General features: G+C 43.0%; 1 protein-coding gene across 1 annotated transcript; it reads left to right on the top strand.

The window, feature by feature from the left end:
• The first annotated feature begins 3,085 nt into the window (after positions 1-3,085).
• Positions 3,086-13,390, top strand: pcbp2 (poly(rC) binding protein 2). The gene is made up of 12 exons (XM_077002996.1): positions 3,086-3,242; positions 7,661-7,811; positions 8,130-8,162; positions 8,363-8,479; positions 9,843-9,974; positions 10,058-10,186; positions 10,348-10,422; positions 10,642-10,683; positions 10,827-10,899; positions 10,984-11,039; positions 11,542-11,711; positions 12,332-13,390. The coding sequence occupies exons 2-12, from the start codon at positions 7,719-7,721 to the stop codon at positions 12,366-12,368; spliced, it is 957 nt and encodes a 318-aa protein (XP_076859111.1). The 5' UTR covers positions 3,086-3,242; positions 7,661-7,718; the 3' UTR covers positions 12,369-13,390.
• The last annotated feature ends 1,404 nt before the right edge of the window (positions 13,391-14,794 follow it).

Genomic DNA, 14,794 nt, shown 5'->3' with positions numbered 1-14,794 from the left:
CAAGGGTACCTCATTCATGGCCTCAGGAGAGAGAGAGGAAGGCATAGGTGATGTTCAAGCGTGCCCATGTGTATGATGTGTGTGTGTGTGTGTGTGTGTGTGTGTGTGTGTGTGTGTGTGTGTGTGTGTGTGTGTGTGTGTGTGTAAGAGAGAGAGAGAGGAAGGCATAGGTGATGTTCAAGCGTGCCCATGTGTGTGTGTGTGTGTGTAAGTGTAAGTGTAAGAGAGAGAGAGAGAGAGAGAGGAAGGCATAGGTGATGTTCAAGCGTGCCCATGTGTATGATGTGTGTGTGTGTGTGTGTGTGTAAGTGTAAGAGAGAGAGAGAGAGGAAGGCATAGGTGATGTTCAAGCGTGCCCATGTGTATGATGTGTGTATGATGTGTGTGTGTGTAAGTGTAAGAGAGAGAGAGAGAGGAAGGCATAGGTGATGTTCAAGCGTGCCCATGTGTGTGTGTGTGTGTGTAAGTGTAAGTGTAAGAGAGAGAGAGAGAGAGAGAGGAAGGGATGGGTGATGTTCAAGCGTGCCCATGTGTATGATGTGGCTCTTTGCTGTAACACAGTAAAAAAGTGGCTCTCAGTCTCTGACGGGTTGCCCACCCCTGACCTATAATATGGAGTTAGAGAGACAGCAGTCTGAAAAAAATCTATTTTTTTCTGTGCTCTCAGAATGATAAATTGTTTGGTGCACTCCCACCCACTTTAAGTTAATGAGTATTCATCAATATCCCTGAAGTAACACACAGGCTATTGGTGTCTTCATGACTGAATAATAGTTACAACACTGGCAAATATAAAGCGCATAAAAATTAAACTCACCATACGTACCAATTTACACCAAATTACATCCCAATTTTTTTTTTCTCAAAATAAAGCATTGCTCAGACTCTGATCGTCGATAATTTATTTTTATTTCTTTGTAGCCCAGTACCAAATGACCAACAGACCGGTACCGGTCTGCGGCCCGGTGGTTGGTGACCACTGCTTTAAGATATTACTTTACAACTTGTTTAATTGATGGCTTATACATAATGAGTCATAGATAGTTACCTCATGTAATAAGTATTTACATTTACATTTTTTTAAAGTAAACTTTATATATGCATTTTCTTCTGAACACCTCCAGACCATCAGAATTAAGGATTTGTCATTTGCAGTGGAAAGATATTGTAATGCTCATGAATATTGCACAAATTATTTATCTGTCTGCATCGCCAGCAATGAAATTAGGAAACTAAAAAAAAAACAACAACACTGATTTGCACTCTTTGAACTTAAAATGTGAACCCTTAAAATTGTTATTTATTTAAACATCTACTTTTTCTAATATAAAATGGATCAACCTCCTATTACATAAGAAGCAGAACAAAACACCATCTCACCTTGCATTTTATTTTGGAAAGTTTGTGAAAGACCTGTTTGAAACATCATGTTGCTCACAAAATCTTGTAGTCTACATTTCATTGCAATTTTGAACATGTCTACTGTATGCACCATATGGACTAAAGTATTGTGACACATCTCTTATTGAATTAAATTGTGTTTTATTCAGTCCTGCAGCAATGGGTGTATATCGAAATGGGTCAATCAAAAGAGCTTACTGAATCACTGAATTCAAGCGTGCTACTGTAATAGGATGCCACCATTGTAACATCTCAGTTTGTGAAATTTCTTCCCTCCTAGATATTTCATGATCAACTCTGAGTGGTATTATTAAAAAATGGAAGCATTTAGGAACCTCAGTAACTCAGCCACAAAGTGACAGACTGTTTAAGTTACAGAGCACGACTGCCAATGCTGAAGCACACTGTGTGTAAAAGTCGCCCGGAACTCTGCTGACTCAATGACTGCAGAGTTCCAAACCTGCTCAGGCATTAACATCAGCACAGAAACATCACCAGAGGAATGTGCACTGGGAGCTTCGTGGCGTGGGTTTGCAAGGCCGAGCAGATGCGTGGCAGCACAATTCCAGGTGTCAGATGGAGTTGGGTCAGCCACGGTCACAGAACTCTGGAGCAGTGGAAATGTGTTCTGTGGAGTTATGAATCACCCTTCTCTATCTGGCAGTCTGATGGATGAGTTTGGGCTTGGCGAATGCCATGAGAATGCTACCTGTCTGACAGCATTGTGGACATTGTAATGTTTAGTGGGGGAAGGATTTTGCTATGAGGTTGTTTTTCAGGGCTTGGCCAGGGCCCCTTAGTTCCAGTGAAGGAAAATCTTAATACATCAGCATACAAGGACATTAGACTGTTGTTTGCTTCCTAACTTTTTGGGAACAATTTGGAGAAAGCCCTGTTCCAGCATGAATGTGGCCCCAGTGCACTAATCATGGTTGGGTGGAGAAGGACTTGGCTGGCCTACACAGAGCCCCGACCTCAACCCCAATGAACACATTCAGGACAATCTGGCCTGGACATTGTGATCATACACTCCTCCAACAGCAGTGTATGACCTCATGAATGCTCTTCTGGATGAATGTGCAAATGGTCCCACAGACACCCTCCAAAATCTTGTAGCAGACCTTCCCAGAGTGGAATAGTGGTGGCTGTTATAGTTGCAAAGTGGTAAGACACTCTATGTCAGTGCCTATAGATGTCAGATATGAGATAAATAAATAGATAGACAGACAGACAAACACCATATGGAGCATACTATTGTCCATATAGTATATATGTTATAAATCTGTCAAATATGTCCAGTTTTTTCTGGAAACTGTGCATATTGTATTCGCTTCAATTTTGAGTACAATTTGTATTTGTCAATTCAAATATATAATTAGTCTAACCTATGCTTGAATTCTGATTCCATGTTTTTCACAGTTCTGGGTAAAATTATTCTTTAAATTATTATGTAGATTCATTTTTAATCAACATCTTTAAAATCACGTAACATATAAAATTGCATACATTTGTTACCTTAAAAACAAATGTATTTTACTTGCATCCCTGAAGGTAGTTCAACGTTGATTAACTTCCAGCTGGTGGCAATATTACCATTCGCACAACGCCGTAAGGCAACGAGGAAGAGGGGAAGGGGCGGGGCTGTGGCGGAAGGCGTGGTCACGGGTGGAAGGTGATTGGCGCGCATGTTGTTGTCTTTGTACAGAGAAGAGTGGAGTCTGATCACGCATCTGTGTGTCTTCCCTCTTCCCCGAATCCTCTTAAAATTCCCTCCCGAACCTTTCCCCTTCCACCCTCTGAACCCTACCCCTCCCCTGGGCGCGTCGGCAGGGTCGGATCAGGTAAGGACGCGACTCGGTCTCCACCTTTAATCCGCGTTATTTACGAGACCACGGTCAGTCGGGCGGTGCGTACGGCCACTAGGCCGCTGCGCCCTCCTGTGCATCACCGCTAACTCGCTAGCATGCTAGCTCCGCTAATCGCCATAATCACCGTTTATATTCGGCTCGGACGCCTTGTGTTCGTTTTAGACGCCTTCATAATTGTGGGAATTATTTGTAAACTCGGTGTGGAAAAATAACTGGAAGCCTGCTAGCGTTGGATAGCCGACACGGTAGCTAGTGTAGCATAACGAGCTAACTAGCTAGCCTAGCTAAAACACGAGCCAATACACGTAGGGTAGCTGGTGTTAGCTAGCCGGCTAGCTCACGTGACCGCTGAGACTACGACACGACGTCGAGGTACCGAAAGGTGACTTGGGTGCGTAGTTAGCTTAGCTTAGCTGCGTGTGGAAACCAAACTCGAGCTAGCTGGTCCGTAACGTGAGCTAGCTGGTCCGTAACGTTAGCTAGCTGGTCCGTAACGTTAGCTAGCTGGTCCGTAACGTTAGCTAGCTGGTCCGTAACGTTAGCTAGCTGGTCCGTAACGTTAGCTAGCTGGTCCGGTGACGTTAGTTAGCTGGGTCGGTGACGTTAGCTAGCTGGGTCGGTGACGTTAGCTAGCTGGGTCGGTGACGTTAGCTAGCTGGTCGGTGACGTTAGCTAGCTGGGTCGGTGACGTTAGCTAGCTGGGTCGGTGACGTTAGCTAGCTGGGTCGGTGACGTTAGTTAGCTGGGTCGGTGACGTTAGTTAGCTGGGTCGGTGACGTTAGCTAGCTGGGTCGGTGACGTTAGTTAGCTGGGTCGGTGACGTTAGCTAGCTGGGTCGGTGACGTTAGCTAGCTGGGTCGGTGACGTTAGCTAGCTGGGTCGGTGACGTTAGCTAGCTGGGTCGGTGACGTTAGTTAGCTGGGTCGGTGACGTTAGTTAGCTGGGTCGGTGACGTTAGTTAGCTGGGTCGGTGACGTTAGTTAGCTGGGTCGGTGACGTTAGTTAGCTGGGTCGGTGACGTTAGTTAGCTGGGTCGGTGACGTTAGCTAGCTGGGTCGGTGACGTTAGTTAGCTGGGTCGGTGACGTTAGCTAGCTGGGTCGGTGACGTTAGCTAGCTGGGTCGGTGACGTTAGTTAGCTGGGTCGGTGACGTTAGTTAGCTGGGTCGGTGACGTTAGCTAGCTGGGTCGGTGACGTTAGCTAGCTGGGTCGGTGACGTTAGTTAGCTGGGTCGGTGACGTTAGCTAGCTGGGTCGGTGACGTTAGCTAGCTGGGTCGGTGACGTTAGCTAGCTGGGTCGGTGACGTTAGCTAGCTGGGTCGGTGACGTTAGCTAGCTGGGTCGGTGACGTTAGCTAGCTGGGTCGGTGACGTTAGCTAGCTGGGTCGGTGACGTTAGCTAGCTGGGTCGGTGACGTTAGCTAGCTGGGTCGGTGACGTTAGCTAGCTGGGTCGGTGACGTTAGCTAGCTGGGTCGGTGACGTTAGCTAGCTGGGTCGGTGACGTTAGCTAGCTGGGTCGGTGACGTTAGCTAGCTGGGTCGGTGACGTTAGCTAGCTGGGTCGGTGACGTTAGCTAGCTGGGTCGGTGACGTTAGTTAGCTGGGTCGGTGACGTTAGTTAGCTGGGTCGGTGACGTTAGTTAGCTGGGTCGGTGACGTTAGCTAGCTGGGTCGGTGACGTTAGCTAGCTGGGTCGGTGACGTTAGCTAGCTGGGTCGGTGACGTTAGTTAGCTGGGTCGGTGACGTTAGTTAGCTGGGTCGGTGACGTTAGCTAGCTGGTCGGTGACGTTAGCTAGCTGGGTCGGTGACGTTAGCTAGCTGGGTCGGTGACGTTAGCTAGCTGGGTCGGTGACGTTAGCTAGCTGGGTCGGTGACGTTAGCTAGCTGGGTCGGTGACGTTAGCTAGCTGGGTCGGTGGACGTTGGCTAGCTGGGTCGGTGGACGTTGGCTAGCTGGGTCGGTGGACGTTGGCTAGCTGGGTCGGTGTAACCGCCTTCAGCGTTGCCTATGACGTAACAATGGCCACTGTGCTGCACGCGCGGCCCTGCAGGGCTTTAGCTGCTAGCAGAGCGGCTCAGTTGCTTCAGTTTCTTAGATTGTTTTCTCACATATAAATTTTTTTTTAGTTTATCCTAAAACATTTGATGCTTTTTCCGCATCCACTACATTTCTGAATAGGTTGCCGTCAGAAGGGTTCAAATACCCATGATGTCGTCGTGTCCCCCCCCCCCTTCCCCGAGCACTTAAGTCACATCCCTGTGATGCCATTTGGAAACATTATCCATCCATTTGGTCTGTGTATTTTCATTATCACTACTACTTTGCTGTTTGAATATGACTTCTAAATAAACATGGCTTAACTTGAAGACTGAAAACGATCAACTTGCTGAAGTTATTGCTTATTGGGTAGCAAGTCATAGACTGTATATTTCTTATTTTAACTAAGTAGTTGTGCACGGTCTAAACAACTGTACCTGGATATGGTGAATCATATCTGTTGACTCGGTGTCATGGTGATTAACATGGGTTTACACTGTGTTTCTCCTTGTTTCTTGCTTATGACAGAAATTCTACATACATTTATGTGCATCTTTGACGATGTACCTATATTTGCTTCCTGTATTCAATTAAAGACAGCTGCCTTTCTGTTTGATTGAACAGTGTTACCCCCATCCAGAAAGTCTTACCCATGATCCCTTTCAGTCGTTCTTGATGGCTTCTTTGGTCCATTCAAGTCAGTGCAATATAGATCAACACCACCAGCTTCTGTGATGATCTTGGCATGTTCATCTCATGCCCTCCATAACCCTCGTTTCTCATTGGGCCTGCTCTTAAGACTGCATCTTCCCTCCAGCATTGGAGCTAAACCAATGTGCCTTTTCAAGATGTTGGGCTAAAATTTTAATGTTTTGGCCACGCCCAGCCATTTTATCACCGTTTGCTCCCTAAAGGGGCAACTTTGAATCACCCTGTCTAGTGATTTTCAGTGCTGGCTTAGGTGGAAGGGATTTTGTACTGAATACAGTTGCAAACTGAAAGCTGTATGGGTTTCTATTTCTGGAGTCTTTAATTGCCAATAATAACTTTCCACTCAGCCGAACGCTATTTCCCCCAGTGCTGTATCGACTCGGGCAGCTCGAATGGGTTTCCATTCCATATTTATATTTACACTACCACTCAAACATTAGAATACACCTAGTTTGTTTATTTTTAAATATTTTCTACATTTTATAAAAACAGCGAAGGTGTCATCAAAACAATGAAATGACATGACCGTCAACCATAATAGATGGCTGTAGATTGGATTATAAGGTTCGTCAGAGCCGCCCATTCCTGGACAGTTTAGAATGAAGCTCTGGATGCTCCTGGTGCTCTTCACCAGCTTCATGAGGAAACTACCTGATGCCCTGAAGACGTTCTCATGTATGCTGAGCACTTGTAGGATGATGGTCAAAATTAATGCAATTCTTAGTTTTTATTAATTCAGATTTTGTAGACTAGCCAAACAAGATCCTTGTAAGAACTTGAGTTTTTCCATAAATGAACTAATTGGGATTAAAGATAAATAATCCTGTATTTGTTAGTTTTTTTTGAATTTGGAGATATTTCTGGGCATGTACCTATTTTATTGTTTTGTATTAATGGTGCATTTTATTCCTTGAAGAGGTATGCAGAATTATTGGGGCAAATAAAATAAAATGCGAATGAATTAAACTGTCTAAGGCTCGTATTATTGAACAAGTAGATGAGTGGATTACAATTTGGTGCATGTTCTCATATCAGTTTGTGGGTGCTTTCTTCTGTATGTCAATGAGTTCTGCTGTTCTGAACCAAATTCAAGCGAATTTTTCGTAGTATGATAAGTGTGCAACCTTTTTAATAAATTCATCTTCACAACAATTGTCAGTGCATTAGGCTAACAGTCTAATTTTATTAACTGGCCATATCACTAAATGCTTATTGCTAATTGTATCCATGCTCACTTCATGTCCCAGAATTTTGCCTTTATGATCTGAATTGAAATAGATACTGAACTACATCCTTTACATATTTGTCATCTCTAATCACAGACTTTTCTGTATCACATAAATTAAGAATGCAAAAATGTACAAGTTCAGAAAGGTTGTTGCACTGTCCAAAGCTGTACTGAACATTTCAAACCAGTTGCTGGAATGATGTTGGACTTGTGTGTAGTGAAGTAAAGGAAATATCGCAATGCAAACTTTCCATTCTTTAGGAAACACTCCATATATAATTAAGTATGCTGGCCCAGGTTCACATTCACCTGTCGTGTCTATATTATCACAAGCTAGGCTATATTCCCTTTTCTGTCATGAGTAAGCTCGTGTAGTTATTTTAAATTTTGATGGTGGATATGTGTGTGTGGCAGGTTTTACATTGGTGACCAAAGAGCATAGTGAGAGCAGGTAGATCTCCAGAGCACAGGGATGGACACGGGTGTGATTGAAGGTGGCCTCAACGTCACTCTGACCATCAGGCTGCTGATGCATGGGAAGGAGGTTGGAAGCATCATTGGGAAGGTCAGTCTGATTCCTCCATCACGTCTTTACACACACCTCCCATTTACTGATTTAATCTTGTTTTTTACCAGTAAGTTTCAAATATTGAAACATTTAAATTACTCATTTAAACTTTCATTTTGTTGTCTTATGTATATGAATATATGTATGTAGAAATTTTATGCACAATAAAAACAGCTTCAAGCTGGCCTGTAAAGCTTTGGCTTTATCAATGATTGTTGTAATTGTGTTCAAGCGCGTCTTCCCTGTGTGTACTCTGCCTCTGTTGGTATAGCCGACATTACCCTTATTAAATAAAGGACATTTCTCCCCTTGCAGAAAGGTGAATCAGTGAAAAAGATGCGAGAAGAGGTGAGCGTTCTTCCCCAGTATATAATTTTACGTTCTTTATATATACTGTACATTTTGAATCCCTTTAAATTCATAGACCAATAAGTCCAACTATATTGGTTTGGTTTCTTTACTGCCCCAGACTCTTAGTAGGGGTAGGTTACTCACTCACTCACTCTTGTCCCTTGTTCGTCTGGTCTGGTTTGACTGGCCTCCTGCAGAGTGGCGCTCGCATCAACATCTCTGAAGGGAACTGCCCCGAGAGGATCATAACGCTGGCTGGGCCCACCACCGCCATCTTTAAAGCCTTCTCCATGATCATCGACAAACTGGAAGAGGTATTGTCCAACAACCTACTCATCTACTTTGTTCTTATTCCACAGTTATTGAGAGGGGTTTGCCATCATGTCACGGGGAGAGCAGTGCTGAATGGGAACCAACTTAAGACCTCCAGTGACGTTACTGGACTGGCGGTCGGCGAGCCCCTCGCTCTCCCCCGGCTCTCCTTGGTGGTGTGTGGCGGTACAGATGGCCCTTTGTGTGGTACCAGTCTCAGAGCTCCATGTGTTGGAACCTTGAATTCCCAAAGGGGGCCGGAGGTCTTAAATGTATGGACGTGTTTGCCGTCTCGTCTTTGATGCCTTTGCGTACGTGACATCCGGAAGCTCGTGCTGCTGTGCTAATTTTGCACTTTAAATGAGTTGAGTGAAGTAAATCCAGCTGGAGCTACAGGAATGTATTAGGGAGCACCCCCCCCCCCCCCCCCCCCCTGCACTTCTAACAGCCCTTTATGGTGAACTGACTGAGGAGTGAACAGCTCTTCTATTTCATCTGTAAAGGGCTGGTGAAAACATCGTGCCATTATTGTTAAAACTACTGGGAGTTATTTTAAGAACTCTCTGGCTAAGCTGTCTTTACATTTTAATGACCATTATTAAAATAATGGCTGTAGGTGAAAAACATTTGTGTTTCTACAAATTACAGAAGGGTATGTATTTACCAATCAGGGAAGTTCCCTTCAGGGAGGCATCCTGTCTGTCATTTATTTTGCATGTTCATAAAGAATGTTATTTTGCTAAGGCAACTATGGTTGTTTTTTTTAAAGGCTAATTACTAAGCATGCATGTTTTTTTGGAAGGAAGGGCTTTAGAGATGTTAGGATGGATATGTTAGGATGTGGGTGTGCAGCAGGTGGAGTTCTGATACCCACGTATGGAGCAAAATGACAAAAATGAGTGCAGCTTTAAGTGGGATTTTAACCGCAGGCTTTGCTTATGTACTTATTCACAAAATACCTTTTAACATGTTCTTTATAGTATAAAATCTTTATATTTGTATTTGTGGCATGTGGTTTGCGTCCAGTAGCTCACCCAGAACATGTGTCACGACAGTTTTACATGTTCATTACGTGACATTTGGCTGGATTCTGGTATATGACCATTTTGAATTCATAATATATTCTTTGCTCAGAATTACTTTTAACACTCTGCAACAACCGCAACAACAATAATGTAATAATTAATATAATGTAATTTACCTGTGATACAAATCTCAGTGCATTGGGATTGGTGCCTAATACAAAAAATCACATGTGAACAGTGGGGTAAATGCCCCGATGGTGGGGTAAATGCTTTCCTGTTTGGCCACTCGGGACCGCCGACCTTCCTCCATCTGACCTCAGCCACCCGCTGTGTCTTTTAGGACATCAGCAGCTCCATGTCCAATAGTACGGCCACGTCCAAGCCCCCGGTCACCCTGCGCATCGTGGTGCCTGCTAGTCAGTGCGGCTCTCTCATTGGCAAGGGTGGCTGCAAGATCAAAGAGATCAGAGAGGTGAGTGTGGGCCGTCGGCGTCCGTATCAATAGGACGGCTGGATTGTTTCAAATCGTAACGTTTGGGTTTTCGTTCACTCCAGTCAACTGGAGCTCAGGTACAGGTGGCTGGGGACATGCTACCTAACTCCACTGAACGAGCCATCACCATCGCTGGGACACCACTGTCCATCATTGAGTGTGTCAAACAGATCTGCGTGGTGATGCTGGAGGTAATCGGGCCATGTGGCCTCTTATTACCGCCATGTGCTTTGATCCTGTGATTTATATATTGGGCAGCTCTGATGTTTACTATGAATCAGTATTTTTTTTTTTAATAGGATCATTGCTCATTGGACCTCTCCGTTGACCATCTTTCTCCCATTTTTCCTAGTCTCCTCCCAAAGGCGTCACCATCCCGTATCGACCCAAACCCTCAGGATCGCCTGTTATCTTCGCTGGAGGACAGGTTTGTGTGGCAGGTCAACACACGCCACTCTTCTGTTGATCAGGATATCAGGTTTTGACTTTGATGTGGTTGTTTTCCTGCACTCTGGGCGTGTTTCTGGTCCATCTCTCCCCCGGGCGTGTTGCTGGTCCATCTCTCCCCCGGGCGTGTTGCTGGTCCATCTCTCCCCCGGGCGTGTTGCTGGTCCATCTCTCCCCCGGGCGTGTTGCTGGTCTTCAGGCATATGCGGTGCAGGGACAACATGCCATTCCTCAGCCTGATGTAAGACATGTTCTGTTCACACTTGAAATACTCCTATCAGTCCGCAGTCCCGGGAACTGTGTCTTTCCTTTTCTTGGTATTTGACAATTTAAAAAAATGGTTTTCAGTCTGTCCTCTGATAAATAACTGTTTTTGCTTCATAGCTTACTAAACTTCACCAGTTGGCCATGCAGCAGAGTCCATTTCCGTTGGCCCCCAGTGGCCAAGGCTTCACTGGTGAGTCATGCTGATGTGATCGTGGTCTTTCTCTGTGCTGGGGGGTCATCATGGGTGTTGATACACACTTCTGTTCCTCTACAGCTGGGATGGATGCTTCTGCACAGACTGGCTCTCATGAACTGACCATTCCAAACGACGTAAGTTGGATGTGGGTGTATTCTGTCTTAAATGCGGGGAATTATTGGGGAGAGGTTTCTTTTTATAATTGCAGATTGGAGGTGAAGAATTTATGGTTGTCAGTTAAAACCTGTTCGGCCAAGATCCAATTCGTAAATAGCCATAAGCTTCGGGGGGGGGGGGGGGGGGGGGGGGGGGGGGGTGTTAAAAATAAATAAATGGGCATCCAGATCCACAAGGCCCGAAATAGCATGTTTTACCACCCACTTTCTCAAGAACTGCAGTCCATGCAGAACAGTAAACATTTTTTTCCCTTAGAACAGTTTAGATGTTTTCTTGAGGTTATTATTCCTTACAATATATTTGAAAGGCTGCCTACTTTACATAACGATTATTTAGGCGTGTTTTAGTAACTGTTCACCCGTCAGCCGAGTTCTGCAGGGACTTCGCTTACAAAAGATGTCTGGCATATTTGAATATACTAATGGACTTTGTTGTATTGGGCAACATTTTTTTTCTCAGTTGATTGGCTGCATCATTGGCCGCCAAGGTGCCAAGATAAACGAGATTCGTCAAATGTCTGGCGCACAAATCAAGATCGCCAACCCTGTTGAGGGCTCCAGTGACCGCCAAGTTACCATCACCGGTTCCCCCGCCAGTATTAGCCTGGCCGAATACCTCATCAATGCTAGGTAATGTAGAAGTGTGTATAGGTGTACACACACCTAGAATTCAATATGAAGAGCATAGATGTCTGTGAAGCCTCCTGTACTTTTTTTATTGTTATCCTATTTATAGGCTGTTCAATTTAGAGAGGAAAAATGCCACACATGTAAGTTATTCAAAAATGCGAGAGAAAAATTACAAAACTTTACAAAATGTAAATAAATTATATTCATCCTGCATAGCAGTGATAATTACTATGGAACGCTCACCTTTGAACTCATGACATTTTAAGGTGGGATAAGCATGTCCGTCCATCTTTATCAGTTCAGCGAGGGGCACCTCCACTCTTCATTCCCTTATTCTTTTTCCTCAAGATGATCTACATAATTAAAGCTGCATTGCAATGGCTCCACATTTCTCTGTCCAAGTCTAGTTTCCCAGTTTTTCTGATTATGCATCGGAATCCATAGTTGACCCCTATTAACCCCACAGATTCAAAAGACAGTCTGATTTGCAGAAGGCTTTTTTGTTGCGCCTGACTTCACCACGCCCTCGCCATCGCTCCTCACACGCACTCTCACGTGCAGGTGTGCAGCGTGTTTTATTGCCGTACCACAGCTGAGTGTAGCATTGCTTTGTCTTTCAGACTCTCGTCCGAGGCAACAGGACTGGCTGCGAATTGATCTCCCCGCACGCGGCATCTCCATTAGCCAGCTCCCCCCACCCCTCAACTTCACACACACGTGCACACTCAAAATGAAATAAACAACAACAGCAACCAAGTACTCTCAGCCTTTCGTCCCCACCCACCCACCCAAGCTGTGCTTCATAAATATACGCTTCATGAATATATTTTCTGGAAGTAAATATGCATAGGTATTTTATTTATTTATTTCATGAACATGTTTTTAAAATCCCTTTGCGTATAGTTTTTTAACATTTTGGTTTTCAATGTTTATCCTGTTGTACACATTAACATTTGAAAATAATGGGGAAAATCTGAAAAGCAAATATTGAGGTTTTTGTTGTCAGATTTTTCTTACAAAACATGTAGAGAAAAAAACTAATAAAAAGGTAACTAGTGATAAATTCACAGCTTTTTCCCTGTACCATAAAAATTGTCTATTTATTTTAATTTATATCTAGAAAACTGCAAATATTTGGGGTTTGGTCACCTGTTACCCGATGTTTGTTAAGGGGTTTTTTGTTTTGTCACAGGTTGTGGGTGTTTCAGTGGGTTTAAGACTGCAAGTGGTCTTGTTGATTTTTGTCGGTCAAATGTCAAATATTGTCATTCCTGAATGTTTTATATTGTTATTTTTCCCCAGAAGTTGAAGGCCATTTTGATAGAGGGATGGGCATGAGTGTCTCAGATGTTTCTGATAAATTGATAAATATTCCTGATAGAATAAGTTGCAAATATTTCTTTTAAACAGAGAGAATATTTTTTTTAACCTATTGGGGTGGGGAGTCTGCGAAGGATCCCAACTGACTCATTTATATGGAGCAACTGATTAATCAACTAGGATGCTCACTCTAGAAGTAACACTAGTTTTCTCTTTTCTCTATTTGCTTGGTTAAAGTTTTTATTTTGTAAAGGAGAACCTAAACCTTTTTTGTGCACGTTTTCAGAATATTGTAGAGTTGAAGTGCAACAGGAATGAAGAATTATAATTGCAAATTAAAATGATGTGAAATGCTCAAATTGTGTTTTCTTTTGTGTTTGGCCTAGTGTGGTTTCTTTAGTGTTTGTCCTATGGTGGTTCTATCTTGGCCTATACATGGAGTCTGTATCCCACTACATGGTAGTCTCCATGTATCAAGCATACCAGATCAGTACCTACAAACATACCTGTTAGTGCAACTTCAGAATGGACTGCCTCTAATATAAAACAAGGTAGGCAATTGTCACAAACATGCCAAAAGATGGGCTTGAGTGTAATGCACTTAAGTACACCTAATATTTAATTGGAAATAAATTGGGGATTTAATAAACTGAGAGTATGTTGGGGTTTCCATTGATTTGTCTGGTTGGAGAGATTCATCTATAGGGTGCTTCACTAAATCCAACCTGCCATACCCTGGTAGTCTTGGAGTGACTTAGCCTGTCCACCTGATGTCCTGAAATTATAATATGACTCCCAGCATTAGGAAGCTAGCTATAATGCACCCTCTGTTTCTATAATAGCCATACTGGCTATGTTAATATATCTGTTCCACACCGATTTCAGATGTGACCTTACTACCTAAAAAACATTAATTACTCATTCTCATGGTTGCCTAAACCTTATTATGCCAAGGAAGAATAAGTTATTTAAATCCCATTTCTTATGAGGTTTATTATTATAAAATAATTTTCTTGCTCAGTAGCAACTTCAATGGGGCTAAAGTTATTTTTTGCTGGATTTAACCATTTGTAAAATGTTGACTTATGACCAGATGTATAAGTGAACCCTTTATTCCACTGTGATTAAAGTTTAATTAAGGTTAAAAATAAATAAACTCCTTCAGCTCAATGAAACACCAGTGAACACTGGAAAGGATAACTGAAGACAGAAATATGATTATGTTCTTATTGGTCTTTTGCAATGACAATATTGTGATAATACAATTGCATGAGCAATCTAATGCCTTATCTAAAGTTTTTCCCGTTTCATCTTATCTGCTTAAGTAAAGCAATTCAACAGCAATTCTGACTTCACTGTAATGTTTTGGAAGGCCCATAATAGTGTGATAAAGCAGAGACACGACGACTCTATTGTGGACATGAACAGTGAAGACATGAATACGTTCTTGTACCAACACACGAACCACACAAGGAAGACAGCACAATCCTTTCTGTCAGTACCAAATCTGTATTAAGCTCATACTGTCAACATAGGCAGAAAACAGAACATAGTGTGGTCTAGTACAGATTTTATTTTTGCTCATCATCATAATTTATTTAAATATATTTTGTATATTAGATACAATTATACAGAGTCTGTCAGAGGACAAGTTTAAGCCCATCTAAAAAAAAAAAAACAAGAAAGTATTTTTCCCTACCACACCCATGTTATCTTGAGAGTACTTCAGAAGTAACAATTTTAACACATTTTTCTGGGTGACT

This window comes from Brachyhypopomus gauderio, chromosome 4 (genome assembly GCF_052324685.1).
Source record: "Brachyhypopomus gauderio isolate BG-103 chromosome 4, BGAUD_0.2, whole genome shotgun sequence".
NCBI classification, from domain to species: Eukaryota; Metazoa; Chordata; class Actinopteri; order Gymnotiformes; family Hypopomidae; genus Brachyhypopomus; species Brachyhypopomus gauderio.
This window is presented reverse-complemented; position numbering and strand designations above follow the sequence as displayed.

Bases quoted from the DNA above. Each gene is read 5' to 3' on its own strand.
- pcbp2 (XM_077002996.1), top strand. From the start codon at position 7,719: ATGGACACGGGTGTGATTGAAGGTGGCCTCAACGTCACTCTGACCATC. The intron at 8,480-9,842 runs GTATTGTCCAAC...TGTGTCTTTTAG, and splicing joins TCATCGACAAACTGGAAGAG to GACATCAGCAGCTCCATGTC. The intron at 10,684-10,826 runs GTAAGACATGTT...TTTGCTTCATAG, and splicing joins ATGCCATTCCTCAGCCTGAT to CTTACTAAACTTCACCAGTT.